At 45.6% G+C, this 21093-nt stretch overlaps 1 protein-coding gene across 1 annotated transcript in view; it reads right to left on the bottom strand.

Moving 5' to 3' along the window:
- NUAK1 (NUAK family kinase 1) overlaps positions 1-20705 on the bottom strand; it is a 46509-nt gene extending 25804 nt beyond the window's left edge. Inside the window, exon 1 of the mRNA XM_075724444.1 lies at positions 20409-20705. Coding sequence (XP_075580559.1) covers positions 20409-20705 — 297 coding nt within the window. The remainder of the gene's footprint in view (positions 1-20408) is intronic.
- Between the last annotated feature and the right edge of the window lie 388 nt (positions 20706-21093).

Raw genomic sequence — 21093 nt, 5'->3', positions numbered from 1 at the left:
CAAAGTAAGATCCCTGGCTGTATGTTATGGTATCAGGCTGTAAAACAAGTCTCTCTTCCAGGTATCCTAAAATATCAGTAATGGATTTTCTTTCATGAAATGTATTTTACTCAGAAATATATACCAGAAAATACATTTTCAAAGTGCGCTTCTGCTTTTAACACCAGACAGAGCTGGCTCTGTTTTTGAAAACCCCACTTACAGGACTGCTGCCAGATACAGTACATGATGAACCTGAACAACTTAAGCCTAATAAGAAATAATCTCAATTGAGAAATACCTTATGAAAGAACTTGTTTGTTCATTCTTTAGGTCCTTTTCTTTCCTGCTTGCCTGCTTACTTTCCTTGCTTTCTCTGAAAGCAACAGCTCCGCTGTGTGCAACATCAAAATTTATTAAGGGTCACAGCCTATGAATCAAGAGTAGGGTAAATGCAACATGCTTTTTTACATCAGCTATATTAACTACTCCAAATACTCCAGCTCAAGATCTGCAAAGAAAGTGCTGTTAGTCCCTTCGGTACCCTCAGAACACTGTACTTATACCTCTACCACACTTTCTCAATATATTTTACTGGTTTTAAAACTTAGAAAATTTAATTATAGTATTTTTAGTAACGTTACTAGTGGAGGAATTTGTGTTTTTCCTAGCTTCTTGTCTTAATGAGAATTTCAGATAACTCCAAGACCTTGCACTCGGACAGAGTAACATATCAGATTCTCAGTAATGAAATCTAAAGCCTCTCACCCCAACAAAACAGGTTCAAGTTCACCCAGAGCCCCTATAGACACAGTATCCAATCTGGCAAAACACTTTAGCACATGCCTAACTTCACACATGTGAGCAGTCCATTGGCTTCCATGGGCTAGCTCACACATGTAAAGTTAAATATATGCATAAGCACCAGGGTCACAGCTCAAAACTAGGCCATGTGATGGTCCCTCCGGGGATCGATACTGGCTGTACGCAGCACTAACATCCTCGCTATCTCCTCTGCAGCCCTGATGGCAACATGGTCCCACACACAGGGTTAGAGGGGGAGAAAGGAGCACCAGAGATGGACTGAAATGACCTCCACCTGTGCTGCCAGTGCTGGTACCAGCCTCTGCTCAGAAGCAGGTAGAGGGAATACCCTCTCCAAAACATATGGCACGGGGGAGAGAAAGCAGGGGGTTATGAACCTCCAATATTGCCAGGCATTTCCAAATGGCTCCGCACGACCACAGCCCCAGCTCCACCGCGGCTCTGCCTTCCAGAAGCAGATAGGAAAGAGGGAACACAGCTCTTGGCTTCCCATCCCTCCATGAGTCAGCTTGCAGAGTTTGCTGGGCAGGAAGTGTGGAGAAATAAGCCGCTCTCTTCAAGGCTGCAATAAATTACCTGTCTCCATTTGCTGGAAAGAGGATTTATACTCACTCTCTGAACTGGTGTAGAGAGATTATTAAGTATTTTCCAACACACTTCATGCTTCTTTGCTGTTGTTTGCTACAAATAACTTGAACTGAACTATAAATACTTCAAAAAGATGACAGTTGCAAAGGTTTCTGTACATTCAGTCCTATCTGAGAAATGTCTCTCCTCCTTTACGAGCTTCTCGGCTGCTGGGCAGAGCAAAATGGGTGGAATTTTCTTTTTACAGAGGCAGATCAAGACCATTGCATACAGAAAAACATCTCAAAGTCTAAACATCCGGCAAAGGGCATGGCAGGCAGTAGGTGCCCATTTCCATATCAAATCTCCGTGTCTGCTGAGTCACTGCTGGCACCATCATTTATGGGTTGAGCAACAGAGCTGCATTTTCATCAAAGCGTAAAGCTGTTTCTCTTGATTTCAGGAAGTTGGTTCGTGTGTTTGTTTTAATCTAATGAACCTACGTTTGCCTCATTTCCAGCCGAGGTGTATGAATATAAACAAAGGTAGAATTAGTCACAGTGCAGAAAGTCACAGACTTTTAAGTCAGCTAGTGCTGTCACCGAGGCTGACCACCTGAATGACACAAACCACTGAACCTTCCCCAGCAATTTCTGCATGCAGTACATTCAGTCCCATTGAAAACAATCTTCCACTCTTCATTATCTATCAAGGCTATTTTTAGGACCATGGCAAGATACGAACAAACTGCTTCTTTTCCACTGTGGGGGCTGTGGCTTTTAAGCTGCTTCCAGCGCTTGCGCATACCACCCATGCTCGAGCAAATTCCAATGGACTCTTGCAATACTATTGTGGACAGACGGGAAAATTACATCAGGACAGAGAGCGCGGGCCCCTCAGGAAGGGAAACCAGCTTGCTGCCACTGGGAGATATGTCAGAAATGCAGCTTAAAGAAAATTATTAAAACCGATTTTCTTTGGGTGAAGAGGGAGGGGAGGGTTAAATACACATACACCTCTCCGAAAGCTGTGAACTGAGGCCATCCCCACCCAGCAATGGGAAGTGGGTGAGCCCAGCCGGTTTCACAGCTCTGCTTCCTTTCTTTGAGACTCCGAGGTGGGAAGTGCAACGCGCCAAGTGCCAACAGGGGCGGGGAGCTAAAGAATAGGTGGATCGCGCAGGGGGGAAGAGAAAGGGAGAGCAGAGGATGTTTGGGGGTGGGGAGAGAAAAGGCACATTGTTCTTTCTCCAATTCCACGGAGCTGAGCAAGAAAGAATAAAGTCTGGCACTGTATTATGTTTTTTCCAGGGGAGTCTCTGCCTATGGCTTTTAGCCCAGACATCACCAACACAAGAGGAAGAGAAACAAAGCTGTGAAATTGGGTGGTCCCTGAGGTTGCTGAAATCAAATGATAAGGAGGGGGATGCTGATAATGCAGTTGCATTGAAATGGCACTTCCAGAGGTTGCACAAAGGAGAGAAAGGAAAGGCAGGGGATGGGCTAAATAACTGTCTATCTGGCCGCTGGACCTTCCAGGTGGGAAGAAGGAGCCATGGATGGATATCCCTACAGGGAAGCCAAGCACCCAGAGAGTTCTGCAAAGGTATCCTCATGCAGGCTTCTTCTTGCAAGCCTCTTCCCACATGATTATTTCTTTGCTGTGTCCATTTGCTGGAAAAAAGCTATCCTGAGACTCCAATTCCAGGCCAAATGCAGTAACAAACAGCATCATGCAGGACGTGCAATTCTAAGAACAAGCTTCTGCACGGTCATAGAAAACACTTCATGCACTCACTGAAAAGTTGGACAAAAGGCCACTGTGAGTTGCAGCAAAGTTATTGCCCGGCACTGTGCATTTTGCTAACATATCTCTGAGAGCTCTCTTGTTCAGAGAAAGAGTAAGGTCAACACAATGCCATTGTTTTGGAGACTGTTAACTTTTCAGATCCTAAAAGCCAGATCATCTCCATGGTGATACTGCTTGGGAGACAAGCATGCAACAAAATCCTTATTAATTATTTATCAACGGCCCAAGTCTATTGTTTGATATGTTGGCAAACTATGCAGTAATCAGGGGAGCTGCTCAAAGCCGTAACCTGTGCCATCTGCACCCACTGAGACTCTGCTGATTTAAATCTCAGGACTTTTGCCCATTACTCTGTGCCATTGCATGTTTGTTTGTGTCATGGATGTTACCAAAGACAAAACGCTTTTCTTGTTGTTGCGAGCCAGCAGCTGCACACATAAAGGGCGAGGATGCATGTGCCGTGACGCACCTTTCAAGTTCATTTGCTTTTAAGAGGCAAGGGGTTTTTTTACAGCTGCCTCAGCCTGTATGGTAAAAGCATATAGCAAACATCTGCGTCTCTCTGCTTCATTCCCCTCTTCCCAATGTATCACATAAAAAAGATGGTATTTCTAAAAAACAAAGCTGATTTACTGCCATTCTGTCACTCACTACCTGTAGAGAAACTCACTCTTGTACCAAGGCACTAGAAGTCCTAAGTCTGTGTGATAAATGTTAAATCAAAGTTTTATTTGCATAAGCTGAGGCACGATGTGTCAGTGCCTCTTTGAGAACCAGGGTATGATTACCTTGGGTTTCATTTTCCTTTTCTGGTCCTGCCGGACATAGTTGCTGTTATCATACCATAAGTGATGATTCATCAAGTGAAGAGGAATTAACTAATAACAAATACTAGGCAATGGGGTTATGTCTTCTTTCTAGTTCCCCCTTTATTCACAGAGAAACACACCTGTGGAAGCAAGTTTTAATGAGCAGTAGAAGGCACCGGATGAACACATTTATGCTCTACATATATAAAGTGGGTGCCAGGAGGAACACGTACAACACCCTTCCTCCACTTCTTTCCTCACCCCCGCATACGGTGCCTGTTAGCAGGATTTGTGAGCACATTTCCTGAGTAACTACTGCCTTACTGGAAAATTTACATCCCTTCATTGTTTGGTACCCGCCATCCTCAGCTATGTATATGAAGCCTGGCATATTTACACCGTGCATCCCCTGACAAATTTACCTGGCAGACCTTTCCTCACTTAACACCGAGAATCCTGGCTTCAAGTCATCCTTACTACCAGATGGATCTTAGAGCTTTGTATTAATCATTTCAGGACTGATCTACCACCAGGAATAAATAAAAGCATTCATCTGTTTTAGCATAGATCTGATTTTCAACAGCATTTAAAAACACAGGTTAGCAACCTAGTTATTGATTCTTCATTGTAAGGCAGTGAACCTTGAAAACAGGGAGAAGAAGGGAGGGCTGCAGAATTCAGAAATGGACAGTCCACTGATATATGTCAGAAATCTATGAAAAAACTTCTCCCTTCCCAAAATAAAAGTTTTTCATACAGCATTACTGAAGTGTCAAGTCGTAGGACTGTTCAGTTTTAGAAGAAAGATCCTACAAGTAATCACCATCCCTAGCAATAACAAAGTGTACCCATAGTGCTGCCTCAAGTTGCCCCTTCTCATTCCTCCCCGCTATCCCAATAGCACGCTACCGCAACTCTGCATCCACCTCAATCCTCCCTGATCCACAGTGAAATGATTTTGCCTTGGTAGCAGCAGAGGTTGCAAAGGATTTGCTGAAAAGCAGAGATCTGACGAGACGAGATTATTAAAGACGTTTGCAGCTGTAGCCTGCCAGGACTGGAGCCCAAGGCTAGGATCCTGGGAGAGTCCCTCTCACATGCAGACTTCACCTTCCTGGAGAAACGAGTGGGACTGCTTACATTTTTCCTAATTCACTTCTAAATGTAACTCCATATCCTTCTCAATATCCAAAGATACAATATCTAATATTTTAAAATGTTCCTAACAGCCTGCAAAAAAAAGAAGCTTATGATCTAATTCTGAAGGACTAAAGAAAGGAGGAAAAAAATGGCCAAGTTGAAGTTCTGGGGCCGTCATGCAATGATCGATGGAAGACCATGCCTTTTCCAAAGTCCAGTAACTCACAAATACCCCATCCACCTACCTTCAAGCTTTCAAGGGAAGTTCACGTTTTGGCACATAAGAAATTATATCTGGAAAGAAACTGGGGTAGGGGATTTCCCCGAGGCAATGGAGGTTCATAACTGCAATTAGAGAAAAAAAATGCTTTACAACCTCAACTATGGATTGTTCCTCCTTAATAGATGCTAACCAGCACTGAATGCCACATTCACTGAAAAGATGAAAACTGCATTTACAGTTAACTTCTGGTGAAGTTGCCAAGCAGATGTTTATTTTTGGCTTCCACATTTACTAAAGCCAAATGCTACACTGAATTGGGATTTCACAAAGTCTAACTGCTTTTCTTCCAGGTTACAATTTTGTTGGAACCAAAAAGGAAAAAAAAAGGAGGAGGGGGAAGCAGAAAAAAAAAGCTGACTTCACTTTTAAGTAGGAAAAAACCTGGTAGCATCTGTTTCTATCATGTCTGTTTATATCATAGTTTAAATAAGGTTAGAATTGTGCAATCATTATTGATCAACTTCCAAACACAGCACAGCTCCATCCAGCACATGTGCAAAAGAGGAAAAGTCACTGGAAGCAAATCCCGTGTCAGTCGGTCTTTTAACTTCTGCAAGTCTGTGTGCAGACTGTTTAGCACTAATTAAATTACTGGCAAGTCAGGTTAAAGAGGAGTGAAAGAATTCACAAGCCCCAAGTTTACTGTTCTCAGTGTTACATGGGTATTACAGATTCCTCCTCCAAAACCTGGAAGATTTCACATTAATTTTGAGGCTTGATCTCACAGCTACCACAGCTGCTGATGTAATGCAAAATGCTAACCTGGGGCAGCAGAGAGGGGCTTTAATTCAATGTTGTTTTTCATTGTGCATAAGCAGTGAACCACGCTGAAGTAATCCTCCGAAGTAGGAGTGCACACTGTTCAAGGCATTGATTTTTTGGGGATGAAACACAAAACCAAGATCCTGGCTACTTCTTTAAGAGAGAGCCCTTTATGACTTTCTTAAGAAGAGAGGTATAAAAGCCCTGGTGCCTGGTGGATCTAGTTCCAGTTTGAAAATTACACAGTCTCCCGTAATTCCTCCCAATAACTTAAATTGAAAATGGGGTTATTCACACCCTCTAAGCAACTGCTGCAAACCATTGCAATGTGCTGCTAAATAATTGCTAAATAACAGTAACCTCAGCAGCTACCAGAGTCTCTGAAGTGATTTTGCACATGTTTAGGTGAAAGGTACTATATCAGTGCAAGGCTGCAATTCACATTAAACAAGGAAGCATGCTGGACATTGTTTAAACTCTTTCTTAGAACTAGTTTTTTTCCAAGAAGCCACCTGACAGCACATCTTCATTCATTGGTACATTCTGCTTGAGGAAGTTGTGAGTAAATAAATGTAACTTGGCTTATTCTCTCTCTTTCACTAAAGTTTTCTGTAAGTTCAGAAAAGCCTCAGAACCGCTGAGAGCTGTGCACATCTTTACAATGCCTCTTCTGACACAAAAGCAAAGTCGCATGGTATTGCATGGGTCTCAATTTTGCTCTCCTGGTTCTGCAGTCCTTCAAAGAAAGTAGGAAGTGCTATTTCACCATGAGAATTACAATAGTACAGGGAAAACCTGGGAAGTCTTTCTTCTGAAAAAGAAATGCCCATACCTTCAGGCACCACAATGCTCATTAAACCCCAACACCATACTGCCTGACCACCTCAAATTCCTAATCAACCCAGTGGAATCTTGAAGTGTGGAGGGATTTTTAAGTTGCGTTTATAGCGTTTAGGCTTTTGGATTAACATTGGTGAGCAGGGATTCATTGCGCGAGGATGCTGGGCCACAGAGATTATATCACGGAAGCTACACAGATGTGTGTGAACAGCACAGTTGGAAGGGTTAATGGCACAGAGCTATCAGAAGCGCCTGTATCTAGTATATTTTTCTAAATTGATCCAAGGTGGCTCAAAATATAAATGCCACTTCCTGGTGGGAATCTAGTGAACCATAAACCCACATCCGATCTGGAAAAACACTCTTGGAAAACAAAAAGATTGGCAATCACGTATCAAAGCCTCACCCAGGTTATTTTGCTCCAGGGCTTGCAGATCACTTTGCAATATTAAATTTGTTTTTGTAAAAGCACTGCTTCCATATTACATTGTTCTGCCTGGACGTTACCTATTTAATGGTCCCTTTTTGGAAGGGACCGTCCTAGAGTTGTGACAGAACATGGTGGAATTGCTACAGAGGGAGGAAGGGAGCTTGCTAACATTTCTTCCCCATCCGTCTCTGATTTCTGAGAAATATTTATACCCCTAAAGGTAGAGGAACCTCCTGTTGTTCCCTTCTATTTATTGAAAGTAAATTACCAAGGCCACCCTAATGGCTCAGTGGAGAGAGCAACGCAGGAACAGGAACACTCTTGCTCCCCGTGGCCAGTTGGGCTTGGAATAGACATGAGAAGGTGAGGAATGAATTACGCTTTCCTACAATTAAGTGGCTGGCGATCAAGCAATTCTGCAGCCTTAAATGCATAATTCAAGCTTTCCCTGCTAGAAGAGGAGTTCACAACTGCAGGCAGTTGTTATAAGCAGTTACGGGGAGGGTTAACTTTGGAGGGAACAAACAGCAAAGCAGTATTTTTTTCTAGATGGAAAGCTTTTGGCAAAGAACTCCCCCAGACCCTGTGATCTCCAGGACTGCTGCCCCCTCCTTCAACACGCACAAACACCTTTTTTGGCACATGTTTTGGCCGGGGTCAGTTGAACAAGGGAGAGTTAGCACTGAGATTTCTGGGATCCCCTTGCCAAAAGCTAAGCTGTTAGGTAGTGCAACAGCAGCAGCGCAGGCTTCCCACTTCACCCTGCCAGTGACCTTCGCACAGACTTGGACATACCACCTTCCTCAGAGTGAGGAGCAATTCCCTCTCACACTGCTCAGTCCAGAAATTCATCTCAGCAAATACCACAAATCATGTCAGACCGAGCAGGACTATTAAAGCAGTGCTGCGCAATGTGAATTGCTGTCCACAAGGGACTGGAGCAAGAGACTGCCTAACCCACTTTGTTTAACTTTTTACTTAAACAATCCTGAAAGGGGAAGCTGCATTGCTACTCTGGAAATTACAACTTTAATCTCATTTGAACCACGCATTCCTCAGTTAAACTGCAGAAATAATTTAAGAACCAACTCCCAAATAAGACATTTTTCAACATTTCCTACATTTCCTGGAAATATATTACCTCTGATGCTGTGAAGTAAAAGCAGGCTTATTAATTTAACCAGGTTAAAGTTCTTCCAGTAGCCCCAATAAACTCTAATGTCAGGCTAATTACATGCATTTCACATGGTTTTGCGTTTTCACATTCCTCAAAGCAACAACACACAACGCCACTGGAACGTCGATCATTTCCAACTCAACCCCACAAGCCATTTGCACATACTGCATTCATTGCTCACTCGCACTGCGTTGCCCATGGCAGGAGTCAATAGTGCTTCGTTGAAAATAGAGCAAGCTTCGTTTCCCCTTAACGGTATCGGCTTCCTCAAGTTTGCTTTAATGCGCATGCCGCAGCTTAGATGTGCCAACATTTACTGCGTTGTTTAAACATCGTTTAGAGTTTTCCTGGGCAGATAAGAAGAATAACTTGGGTGTATAGTAAAACAAAGATATAGCTGTTTGTGCCAAACATTCAGTTTATGGCAATACTTCATAGGAATTATTCCCCATAACAACTGAACTGTCATATCCTACAACTACATCCCAGGCAACCTCCCAGCTGAGTTCACTACGGCTGCTGTCTGATGTGCTCTACATACAAACACCCAGAACTACCCAGATGTTCTCTATGTAAAACATTTGGTTTGAAACACGCAGCGCTTCTTTCCAAAAAGCCATTACATTTGTTTAATGGACTCACACAGTTCAACTAAAATATCCTGGAGCAGACATTTGACTGCAACTCTACTCTACAAGCCCCATCTGCAAAAAGAAAAAAGAAAGAAAAAGTAAATGAGAATGCTTTACATGATTTATGCTGTCTTTATGATCAGCCAGTTCATAAAATACAAGCTCTGCTCTACAGACAATAACACAAATCGCTTTCAAGTGTATTGTTTAGTCCTTGCCTGTGTTAAACAAATATTTCAATTGAAACAAAGGGCCGAACTCTCTCTTTGGTTTACAACAGTGTTAATGTAACCGAGAGCAGCATTTTACCCACGGACATCACAGGGGATGCGATTTTTTTTGTTTTACGCTCGGAGTGAGTGAGTAATGACATCCAATAATGATAACCAGTTACATTCACGGCTGCGGAGTTTTCCTTTCATCCAAGAAAGGCTGGAAGGAGGCTGAAGTACAGCATGAAATCCTTCTCTCCAATGAATTCCTCACGAGCAATGCACAACCCACAACGATGCATTTCACAGGTCCCATTAGACTGCGTTTTCATCATGTAAATGCCAGACAGGGTGGGAGAATACATTCGTTTTACTGAAAACAGAGAGGCAGGTAGAAAACTCTCAAACCGTACACAGAAAAAAAACCCTGCTGTTGAAAAGGATGGCTAGTCCCTGGCCTGGATGTAAATGCACTGCATGGTCTAGCTGAAGGCCCTCGTCCCTCCCAGGCTGTGAGGACCCAACAGTGACCAAGTGGTACCAGTTGGGGATCAACAGCGGGACGCAGTAGTGACCGGGCTCCAAGACGCAACAGCTGGCGGGCGTTTGAAAAAGTGGCACCATCCCTTCGAAGCGTGACGACAGCCATGAAAGAGGACATTCGCTTTATGAGCGACCTTCCTGCGATGGTTACACCCGTACAAGGAACGGCTCGGCTCAGCGCAGCGCTGAAGCCGTGGTCGACCTCAGCTCTCCCCGCAGCTCCACCACAGACTTTCCGGATGAACCTCAGAGAAACCACTCACCCCCTGGGCACCCAAAGCACAGCTGTGACAACCAGCTCCTACAGGAGACGGAGCTTAACCCCACAGATCGCCGTTTCATTAATTCACCTCATTTCGGCACCCCGAAGAGAATAAACGCGACCAGGAAAGGAGCATGAAGGACGCTATGCCTCATGTATAGGCCTGGTTAAAAATGTGTCTTCCCAAGAGGGCAATGTGGATGCCTCTCAGCTGTATCCCCACACAGGTCAGCTAAGCCTGTATTGCCTCCAGCAGGTATTTTACAGGCATTTTCATCTTGCACTGGAGCGCAGCTATCTCATGCTCCAGGCCAGCCGGGAAGGTTGTGCTCTCCCTTCTTCTCCTCCCAAAGGCTCTTTTCTTCCCTCATGCCAAAACAACGACCCGCAGCACAGCCCTGCCGAAACTGCTGCCGAGCACGGCGCTGCGCCGGGCGTCCCCAGGCATCCCCGGCCACCTGAGGGACTGCCTGGCCTTCATTCCTCCTTCCTGAGCCAAACTCCGCTGGGGAAGCTATGACATTTGATTTGTGCAGAGTGTGATGGCAAAAATACACAAATAAATGACAGCTCCAAACACGTGCCTCAGAAGTTGTTTTTTTAACATGCTTTGCCGTCTTCCCCTGGCAAACTTGTGTGCAGAAGACTTAACCTTTTTGCATCAATGACAAAAACCACAACAAAACACCGTTTAACAAAAAGGAATATTTGTTTAGTTACCACACAGCTCAAACGGGTATTTTTATCCAACCATCATCACTACCTTCTGTGATCAAAAAAACAGTCACACTCACTTTTGAAATAACACCTGTACCTCAAATAAAGGGAGATATCATTCACCATCAGGCGTTTCACGGAGCCTAGAAATTGCAGCAGAGATGAAATGCCTTTTTGCGTATGGGAAACATGATATGGAGGCTTTGAGATCTCCATCGGCAGCAGGACTTGAATCTTTCTGATCTACCTATGAATGGCTAAATTTAGTCTCCAAACTTGGCATGGTATCTTTTCACAGTAACAATGAATTTCTTCTTCTTTTTTTTTTTTTTCTTTTCTTTTTTTAAGCCTAATATCTCTTAATTAGCGTCTTTCTTCCAAGGCAGTTGTGCTCCAGCCCAAATATGCTGACTCAGCTCCTCGGCACAGCGAGACATTAGGATAATTGGAAGTCCCTCAAGCCGCCAGACCTCAGAACAAAGACATTCGGCTCCTCCAGCCTCTCGGCTTAAGTCGTCCCACATGCCGGCTGCCGGGCCAGGGTAGCTGAGGGGCTCTGGGATTACCACAGGCCAACGTCCCCCAGGAAGGCGAGGTGACGGGGACAGAGCGGCCTGCCAAGCAAGCACCGATGCTTTAAAATGGAGGCAGCCAGCCCCAGGCGAGGGGCAGGAGACCCTCCCCTTCCCCAAGCTGGCATCCCAGGGGACCCAAGGGCAAAGGGCCCCGGGCGCCATGCCAGAGGTGTGGCTGAGGTGAGGTGGGAAATGCTGTCAGGGAGAGAGGAAGGCCGAGGAGGGACACAGAAATTAACAGTTACATTGGTCACACATTAACCTAAGCAAGCTCAGCTGTCTTCTTAATACTTATAAACCAAAAGACCTGCGTTTACTTTGCAATTTTCCATTCACCTACAACTGGCTGGGACAGTTTCGAACACGCCAGCCATGGCAACCCCTTTTCGCATAGCTGCTATGTAGCTGTTTGGGTTTTTTAAATGAAAGGAACCACCCATTAAAGTATTTTATTATTTTCCTCCATTGGTAAGAACAGAGCCGGAAAAGTTCACACTTGAGCAAGACCCAGGACTCGCATCCCGTCACGGGCCAGTGGCAGATTTAAGGACTGATGTCTCGTAAACCACCAGAGCTAGAAGCAAAGCCCATCTGTCTTTGGAGAGTCAGGGAACGCTAAGCATTTATACCATGTAATAGTTTAACAGACAGAACTGAGGGTTGGTCCATGGTCTTTAGCCCAAAATATAAAAAAATACTGAGCTCAAACGAGAGTCCGAAAACAGCACAAGAGCAAGGGATGGCTACAACCTCGTCCCCTCCACCCTCCCTCCTTTGCAACACGCAGCAAAGGTTACAGGAGGGCCTCCACAACTATTGAACATCTGGCATTTTTGGTGTAGGTCCAGGATGTTTGATGGGTATGGCCAGACACCATACGCGCACAGAGTATCTCACCCAGCCCCCTAGTGTTCAAAGGTCTGGGATCCCCTAATTTATACAACGCACTATGTTGCCTGTGAAGACACGGTGATAAATATATTCTGCTTAAAAGCAGATACTTCTCAAATCATAACTTGCAGATGCTCAAAGTCTTTCATGTGGGTAAGACAAATGAGAGCCATAGAGACTGATTTTGTAGCCAGGGAGTACAGGAAGCAACAGCAGGAGAACACTATTGAAAGCCTGGATACACTTATGGCTTTAATGAATTGGTCATCAAATATAACAACACACATATGCAGTTTTTACCTTGCTTTGTAGTTCACTCCCCATCCCCCCCCCCCAGCCATTCCCCATATATCTGGCAAAGTGGAAATTATTTCGAGTTTAGTTTATTAAATGGGCACACATGGTACCCACATCTGCTGGAAGATATTTGAGGGAAACACTGACAAACATCATCTGAATATTTAGTCAGAGACTTTTTCAACCAAGACATTTCCTCTGACATACCAACTATCCCAAGTACATCAGCCCATCAGGGCTAATGACAAGAGTTTTTTCCATAAAGTGTCCAGTGCTCACCTCGGCGATTTGGGGACAAATCCTGACTTACGTAGGAGGCAAGAAGAGACAAGATCAATAATCTCTGTCAGTCAGAGATTCCCATACCGACACGCCCACCACTGGTGGCATGCAAACCATCAAAACTGTATGCCAGAGCTGGGCACTGGCAGCAGCCTCCACCCCTGCCCAGGTCAGGAGCTGCTGAGGCTCTGCCACTCTGTGCAGAGGAGGAGCTGGCAGCTGCCACCGCCGCTTCTTGCCGTCCACGTTGCGAGCTCCTATCCCCCCCCAAGCCCGGAGGCAAACCTGCACTTCTGGCTTCTGAGCATCATCCAGGACTGCGGCAGAAAACATATGGTTTGGTCCCTCTTTACACAGGAAGAGCGTACGAGATGACAATGACGAGAACAACAGTGTCCTGCTGAGAGGAGCATGGTTGTACAGTAAGAGGAGATGCTTTGGCGTCAGCATCCTGGTTCGCATAGACAGAGGGTACATAAGCGTGGTACGGGAGGCAGAGACCTGAGCCAGGGAGATGCCCACATCAAAGCAAAGGTCAGCAGCCAATTTCTGAACCCCTGGTATGTGGGCTTTGGAAACATGTCCCATATGCTCTGCATTTGGATTACCATGGCTGTACACACGTTGACCTGCTGGTGTTCAAGGCTGATATACCTAGAACTGGTTTTCAGCCCACATTCGGCATTCTTCATCATGACCACCACGTGCCTCCTCCCAGTTCCTCACCCCAGCAAAGACTCTCTATTTATTTATTTACCAGACAAAACACAGACTAACTATGATTACAGTTCTGTAAAGAATAAACAATTGCTCGCAAGAACTCCACATTCCACACAGTTTTATTCAACATGTATGACCCCAAACTACAATATATACAATAATTGTCTCCACATGGCAAATCCACATTGCGGTTCTTAAAAAATAATAATAATTTTTAGAACACATGCCACCAAAAAACACAGTACATTTTAGCCATATCTAATGACAGACTTTGTACAAGCAATTTCCATTCTGTTGTGTTCTCTAGCATATGGTGCTGTGAAACCATTTGTAATAACGCTTAGGCATTTTATAGGGTTTTTAGCTGAAGGCTGCGTTATAAACATTGGCTCAAATTCTGTAGTGAATTTCACATCTAGCCAGATCGCACTAGGTGCGTATCAGGCCAAAATGTGCCCCATTAATTAGTCTAACTTCCCTATATTAAGTGGTATCCCTTCAGAAAGGGATACACTGAGACACAAGGAAGTTAATTGACCTGCCCAAAATTGTTCAATCCAATAGTGGGGGAAGGAACAGGCTCTCAGAAACTTTTAATTTTTTCACCTGTAAGAGAGTCCAACCTCATTGAAGGAATATGACTTGATGTCCACTCAAAGCTCAGAAGGAACATGCTGTTCTTTAATTTGGTAAAAGATTTGACAAGCTAACGTATTCAGATGACCCCTTACTGGCTAGTCATTAATTCAGACTTTCATACCACTGAACCATACTCCCCTGAAAAAATCTGCTTCTCCAACAAGAATTCTCAGTGCAGAAAACAAGTATTTTGTACTAGTGCCTTTCCCCAAATGACCTGCATGCTGTAATCAGTTATTTCTGTGTGCAGCCTTTGACGTTCAGGTCTTCTTTGGCATATCAGTTATACAAGTGTTTATGTGATGACTGTAGTCATTTTATACAACCAGGTATAACTCCTATTGTAATAAGCCCACAATATTCACTGTGAATGACATTAGATTAAATCCAGTGGGTTTTTTTTTCCTTTTTTAAATCAGAGTCTCAGAACACATCTAATAATCAAGAGTGGAGCAAATAATAAATTAACACCAAAACTATTTTCGAGCCCATATACTCTTTCCAACATCTATTCATTCCAGATCTAGACTTTCCATGCATGCTTTGGTACAATTTTTACAGAGGATAACCTCAGTTTCCCTAACATGCCTTCAGCACCTGAAGAAAGAAATGAATAAGGTTTTGGCAATACATTTTGCAAGAATCCCTCTTCCACTTAGGAACCTCTGGCCCCGCATGAGTGTCTCATGGCAGGAGAGGCATATGCAGCACCCACCACAGGCTGCATAGATTCTGCTGGCAGCTACCAGCTCGGAAGCAGGGAGCAAGGCAGCGCCTTCTGCGCGGGTCACAGCGCTGGCACGCAGAACAAAGCGAGAGGCAGCAGCGCCAGTGGAGCACAAAAGGGCCGGGAATGGAGACCGAAGCTGAACATCACACAGGGACAAAAGCCCAGGGTAAAGAGAGAGCCCGAGCTCTGCAGGAGGAGGCTCTCATCCTTAGGACCCTGGTGTTACGTACTTCACATGTCTGGAAAAATCAGGTATTAGGTTGTGCACTCAAAACTAGCTGACACTTCTGATTATTTTGGCTTTAATCGGCAAGTTTTTCTTTCTCACATATAAAAAGCGATACAAGCCGTTGTTATTCAAGTGTATTATCGTAGCTGTGGAAGCCACATTCACGAATCAGGATCCTGCTGTGCGAAGTACTGTACAAGCACTTCACATCACAGCAGTGTTGTGTAGATACTTCCACTGGTGTCTGCAACAAAGGACGATATCTTAATAAGAACAACAAAGAACCTCAAAAAAAAAAAAACCAAAGAGTTCTGCATCAGATTTGGACATTATCCTGCAGAAGATGCATACTGAGAGATCAAGGTAAAAAAATCAATATGAAGTAGTGACCCAGGTGCTAACTGAAGCAGAAGTTCTCAGGAAAAAAAATGGAAATATATAAGGAAATGTCATTAAAGATGATAAGAGAATTCACCTGCGTAAGAAGGAAGAGAGGAATAGTGACATTTTCTATGATAACAGCAAAGCAGATGAGAGAATTGGGACAAACGTCCCACCTGGCTTTCACTGTCCTCAGTGACCCACGAGCATGCTTTTATCTTGTTATTTGGAACCCTTAAAAACCACACCACAAACAAACAAACGGTTGTGTGGGCAACAAGGCCTTAATTACTGACATGACAGAACTGTCATTGTTGGTATTCATGTTTTGGTTTTGTCATGATACAGAGAAATACAATCAGCAAAGCAAAGCTCCTCCTTTCATGTAATCTGCTGCTGTTTCAGGGTTGCAAAAACCCTGCGCGACTCTCCAAAAGCATCATGAAGCAGAGCTGTTTGAAAGTGAAGGCTTTCACTGGAGGTGCAACTAAAAACATTTCTGCTGCTTTGAAGGGTTTTTTTGGTATTTTTTTTTTTTTTAAACAAGGTTTTAATTCCAAAACTAATTTCATTTGGCAACATCCTCCTACCTGCACTTCTGTGCAAAAGACATAAATAACATGCACCACCACACATAACATGCCTGCACAAATATGCATCGCATGCCTGTTTTTCATGTTGGGCTGCAGCTTGTCATCAATTCCCAAAATAATTAACTTTCTGGAAGAACGGCTGGAGGAGAATAGTGCTTCCTCCACCTGCTGGTGAGGAGGAAGAAAAGATGTCCTGGCTCTCAGGCAAAGAGAGGGAAGTGAAGGCAGAGGGGAGGCCCCTGGAGCTGCTCCCCATCGCCTCCCAAGCGCAGCCCAAGCAGAGAAAGGGAGAAAAGCTCCTGGCTTTTGCAAAGGGCAAAATCTGTCCTGAGTGCAGATGGTAACCGAAAGGAAGCGCGGATAATACAGGACGTTTCATGAGAGGTTATAACAACCAACCAGCACCGTTAGCAAGCTCTAGGTCCAGCGGTGGCAGGGAGAGCAAATGACTCCCAGCAGAGCACCTTGCAGGAGGGCACCCACAGGGAGCTGTAAACCGGCCTGGGTATCGAACCCCTGGGTTAAATTCTGCTGGGAGTGCTCCAGGCAGCCTAACAGGGTTTACCTGGTGTCTTCCATGTTTCAGAGAGCTACATGCTCCTTCACTAACATTAAATGAATTAATATTAATGCATTTTTGTATCCAGGCATTGCTTTCTGTATCAGGTCAGGAAAAGACAGATAACAAGACTGAAAACACCTATCTGTAATTTAAAATTGCATTATAAGGAGTATTTACTCCAGTGGAATCATTTACTCAAGGAAGAACCCAGCAGCATCTACCGTCTTCATGCACCATGCATGGGATCAGCCAGAGGTGGTCAATACACAGCTTATCTAAGGCTGACATAAGTGTAACCGTGGATTTCTTGGCTAACAAACATTGAATACGTAACAAGAACAAAAGCTCAGTTCTTTGGTTTAACATGTGCAAGATGACAAGTGGAGAAAACACCCACAGAAATGTCAACATGAGTGTTACTTCACAGGCTTGCGATATCATCTCTTCATCCTTACACTTACTAACAGGTGCCTTAATTTAAAATATCGTAAGTTACACAGTGTACATTGAGCCAGTACTAATGAAGGAAATCTTGCTGGCAAAATTAGGTGCCTCATACGTCATGTAGCGGGCAATATTTTAACTGCTTCATGCAGCATGCAATACTGTCTGTAGTCACTGTGGTAACTAATACACAAATTCACATAAGTTGTTTCCAATAACAAACTAAATGTATCATACAATCTACCCCTGAGCTTTATGGCAGGAAGCTTTATGATCACGTTCCACTGAGTTGAGAGGAAAGACAAAGAAACGATAACAACGTGAATAAACCTGCAACCTGCTAATAAGCGACAAATACCACTTTAATACACGTCAACAGAAATCCTGCTATTGATTTCCAATAGCACAGGACTAAAGCACATCTGTAGCTTGGATCAAAGTGTCTTCTCACCTTGCTTTTACTTCATTAAACTCAAATCTGCCAATTTCTATTTCACTCCTGAGCTCTGTGTTTACACAGATGACGACAAATCCAAAGTACAGGCTTCATATTAAAAGCCTGGCTAATCAAGCAAATATCTTTATGAAGTGCTGTACAGCTAAAGAGATTGTTAAGGGGCAACAGACATGGGAAGGCCAAACAGGAGAATGGCTTGGACAAGGCTGATGACGGGGAACACAATGCCACTGCCAAGGTCCAGCTTCACAATCTGTTACCATACAGCTTCAAATACCTGCTTACCGCAGAGTAAAGAAAAAGATGATTAGCTAAACCAGTAGCGGAATAGGAAGCAAGCAGACTGGACGAGAGCGACCTTGAGACTCTTGCTACCGAGCTGCCGGTTGCGAGATGATTTGCATTGGACATGGTGCAAGAGAGGGTGCCGGCCACATCGCTCGCTCTGTGCATCCCCTACTGGACACAGGGCAGCACCCAGCCCCACCAGCCCATCCGCGCTGCAAACTCTGCACACTCATACGAACTGAGGAGAGGAAAGGGGAGAGAAAGGGGGGGGGGGGAGGAACAAAAAAAAAAAAAAAAACCTGAAGGAAAACTCTGCCCCTCTCTGATCAGTCACCCTGTCGGTGCTCCCGTCTCACCCGTGGAAAGCAATCGGTGTTCACTGCAACAGCCAGACAAGGGAACTGTCAGGAAACAAGAAGCGTTTTCCATTCACTTAGGTCTGGCTGGATTCCTGACAACTAGCTTTTATTCTGTAAGCAGACAAAACGTGGGTATTTTACATACACGCACAGATGTTAAAGTTCAAACAGACACTTTACACCAGAACTCGCCGGCAGACTAGTTAATAATTATGAAGTGCCACACGCCAAGGCTTGTATTACTACAGTATAAAACTCGCACCCCGGTAAGGATTTGTTTAGCTTCTGCATACCAGCTGATAGAGAGAGCGTAACATTTTTATTGCATTTAAGATTGCATGGGTATTCTAATTTTCACCCTCTCCATTTCAAAATGGCATTAACCATATAAATTCAGTTCAGACTGTATCATCTAAGTATCCTTAGCTGCGTAGCTGAAGTCCTTGACAGTTAGCAAAATACGGAAAGACCAGGTGTATTGTTAACCTAGAGGAGGTACACATCTATGCTATAGTCTTTCCTCTGAGAGGGCCCTTCCCAAAACCAAGTCTCATTTACAATACAGCCACCTTTTTTTAAATTTATCAAGTCTTTAAAAAAAAGTGTTTTCAATGTATTTGCTTATTTATTACACTTTGTAATGCAACTCAAAAATAATCTACTTACAAAATAATAGTTAGTATATAGCATAGCCCTGGAGCTTTTGTTAGCCTGAAATTGTAAAACAGCCAAGACAGCAAACTTTAAAAATCATGGACTGGGAGTGAGCATGTGCAGAGATGTCCATCTCTGGTTTCTCTTTAGCCTGCCTCCAAATGAGCTAATAAACTGAAAGCATACATGATATGACTCTACAACTTGGCTGAAACTCTCATTTTCACTGTCGACACAAAGATATTTAGCTGCAAAGCAAGTATCCCTTATTAAAGCCATGGCATCTGCAATTTCATTTTCTGTTTCACATTGCTTCTGCCTCTGGGTGCGCGTTGAGCTTCCAGGCAACCAAAAGGGAAAGACAAACGAGACAAAAACCTGTAACATCACTAGGGAAATGCCTTGCTTTTAGACGAAGTCTAGTGAAAACTCAATTAGTCTACTTCACATGAAAAGCAGTGGGAAGACCACTTTAGAAAGCATCTCTTTCTCTGGGCAGTCTTTAATGCAACGCCTGCCTCTCATTCGCTTGCCCTCTGTGAATACTTACATATTTCGGGGAAGGAAAAATGACAATAATTCTGACTAATGTGTACGTTTCTTCAATTGCATTTCTGCGCCCTGCTGGAGCGCTGTACCAATGAGGAAATGCTGAAGCTGAGTTATTGCTGGACAACCTCGGGGCTGCTTGAAGTCTCCAGCCAGCCGGCACCGCTGAGCGGTGAAACGGATCGTAAAAACCAATGGGGCTGGGTTGCAGTCCCTGCAATTTTTTTAGGTGTCAGCAAAGTTCAGGTCACAAAAGTATGACTGAATCACAGCATTTTTAACCAGAGAACCAATGTTTGCCATTCTGACAGTACTTTGTGAGCGGCTTTGGTGAGCCGGGGGGTGTGACAGGTTTCGCTAAACCGTGAATTTCCAGTGGGGAAAGAATAACTGCTCACAGTGGACCCGCGTGTAAAAACAAATCAGAAACAATAAGCCACCCTGTTTTTCCAATAATAGCGCATCCTTTTAAAGTGTACCGATGTGTTATTACAACACCACCCCACCCCCCCCAAAAAAAGAAGTTTCTCTATAGGATCTGCACTCCAGACAAAGCCCCGGCCCCAAGCGACCGCAGGCACGGGTGGGGTGCTGGCCCGGACCCCGTGGGCTGCCGGCCGCGCCAGGCTCCTGCCTCACCGGGACACGCCACGGGCGGGTCCCTCAGGGGATGCGCCCAGCCGGCTGCCTTCCCAGGTAGGTGCCGGGAAGAAAAATGATCCAGACGTATAAATAGGAAAAGGCAAAGCGCAGCCCCGCCGCCTGCCTTACCACTCTGCCAGAAAACCTCTCGATGGCCCGCCTGACTTTGCCATAGGTGCCTTTGCCCAAGGTCTCCTGCAGCTCGTAGCGATGCTTCAGGTTGTGCTTGTGGTGATGCCGCTTCACCCCCTGCTGCTTCCTCGCCGCCGCTACCTCCGGGGACGGAGCCTCCCCGAGCGGCTCCTCCATGGCCGCCGCCGCCGCTGCCGCCGCCTCGCCGCCGCCGGCCGGCCCGGAGCCGCAGGAGGAGCAGCGGGGCTGCGCGGGGCTGCTGCTGCCGCGGGCGGCCGCCTCGGCGCCCTCCATGCCCGGCGGCGGCGGCGGGCGCGGGGTGTGAGCGCCCCGCCGGCCCCGCAGCCTCTGCCTCGGCCCCGCGCCCGCGCCGGCACCACGGGGCGCGGCGGGGCGGGGCGGGGGGCGGCGGCGCCCGGCGCTCCCCTCCCCTTCCCCGGCGGCCGCACAGGCCGGGGGCGGCCCCTCCGCCCCGCCCCGCCCCGCCCCGCCCGGCCCGGGCCGCCCCCAGCGCCGCGGGCCCGGCGGGGGCGGCCTGTCAGGGGCCGGCGCTGGCGGCGGGGGCGGCTGCCGGCGGCGGGGGCCGCTGCCCCGCGGGCGGGCCGGGCCCTCCTTTGTGCGCGGAGGAGACGGCAGCTCCGCGGCCGCGCTGCCGGCCCGCTGGAAGCCGCCTCAGCGGGGC

This window comes from Pelecanus crispus, chromosome 1, assembly GCF_030463565.1.
Source record: "Pelecanus crispus isolate bPelCri1 chromosome 1, bPelCri1.pri, whole genome shotgun sequence".
NCBI lineage: Eukaryota > Metazoa > Chordata > Aves > Pelecaniformes > Pelecanidae > Pelecanus > Pelecanus crispus.
This window is presented reverse-complemented; position numbering and strand designations above follow the sequence as displayed.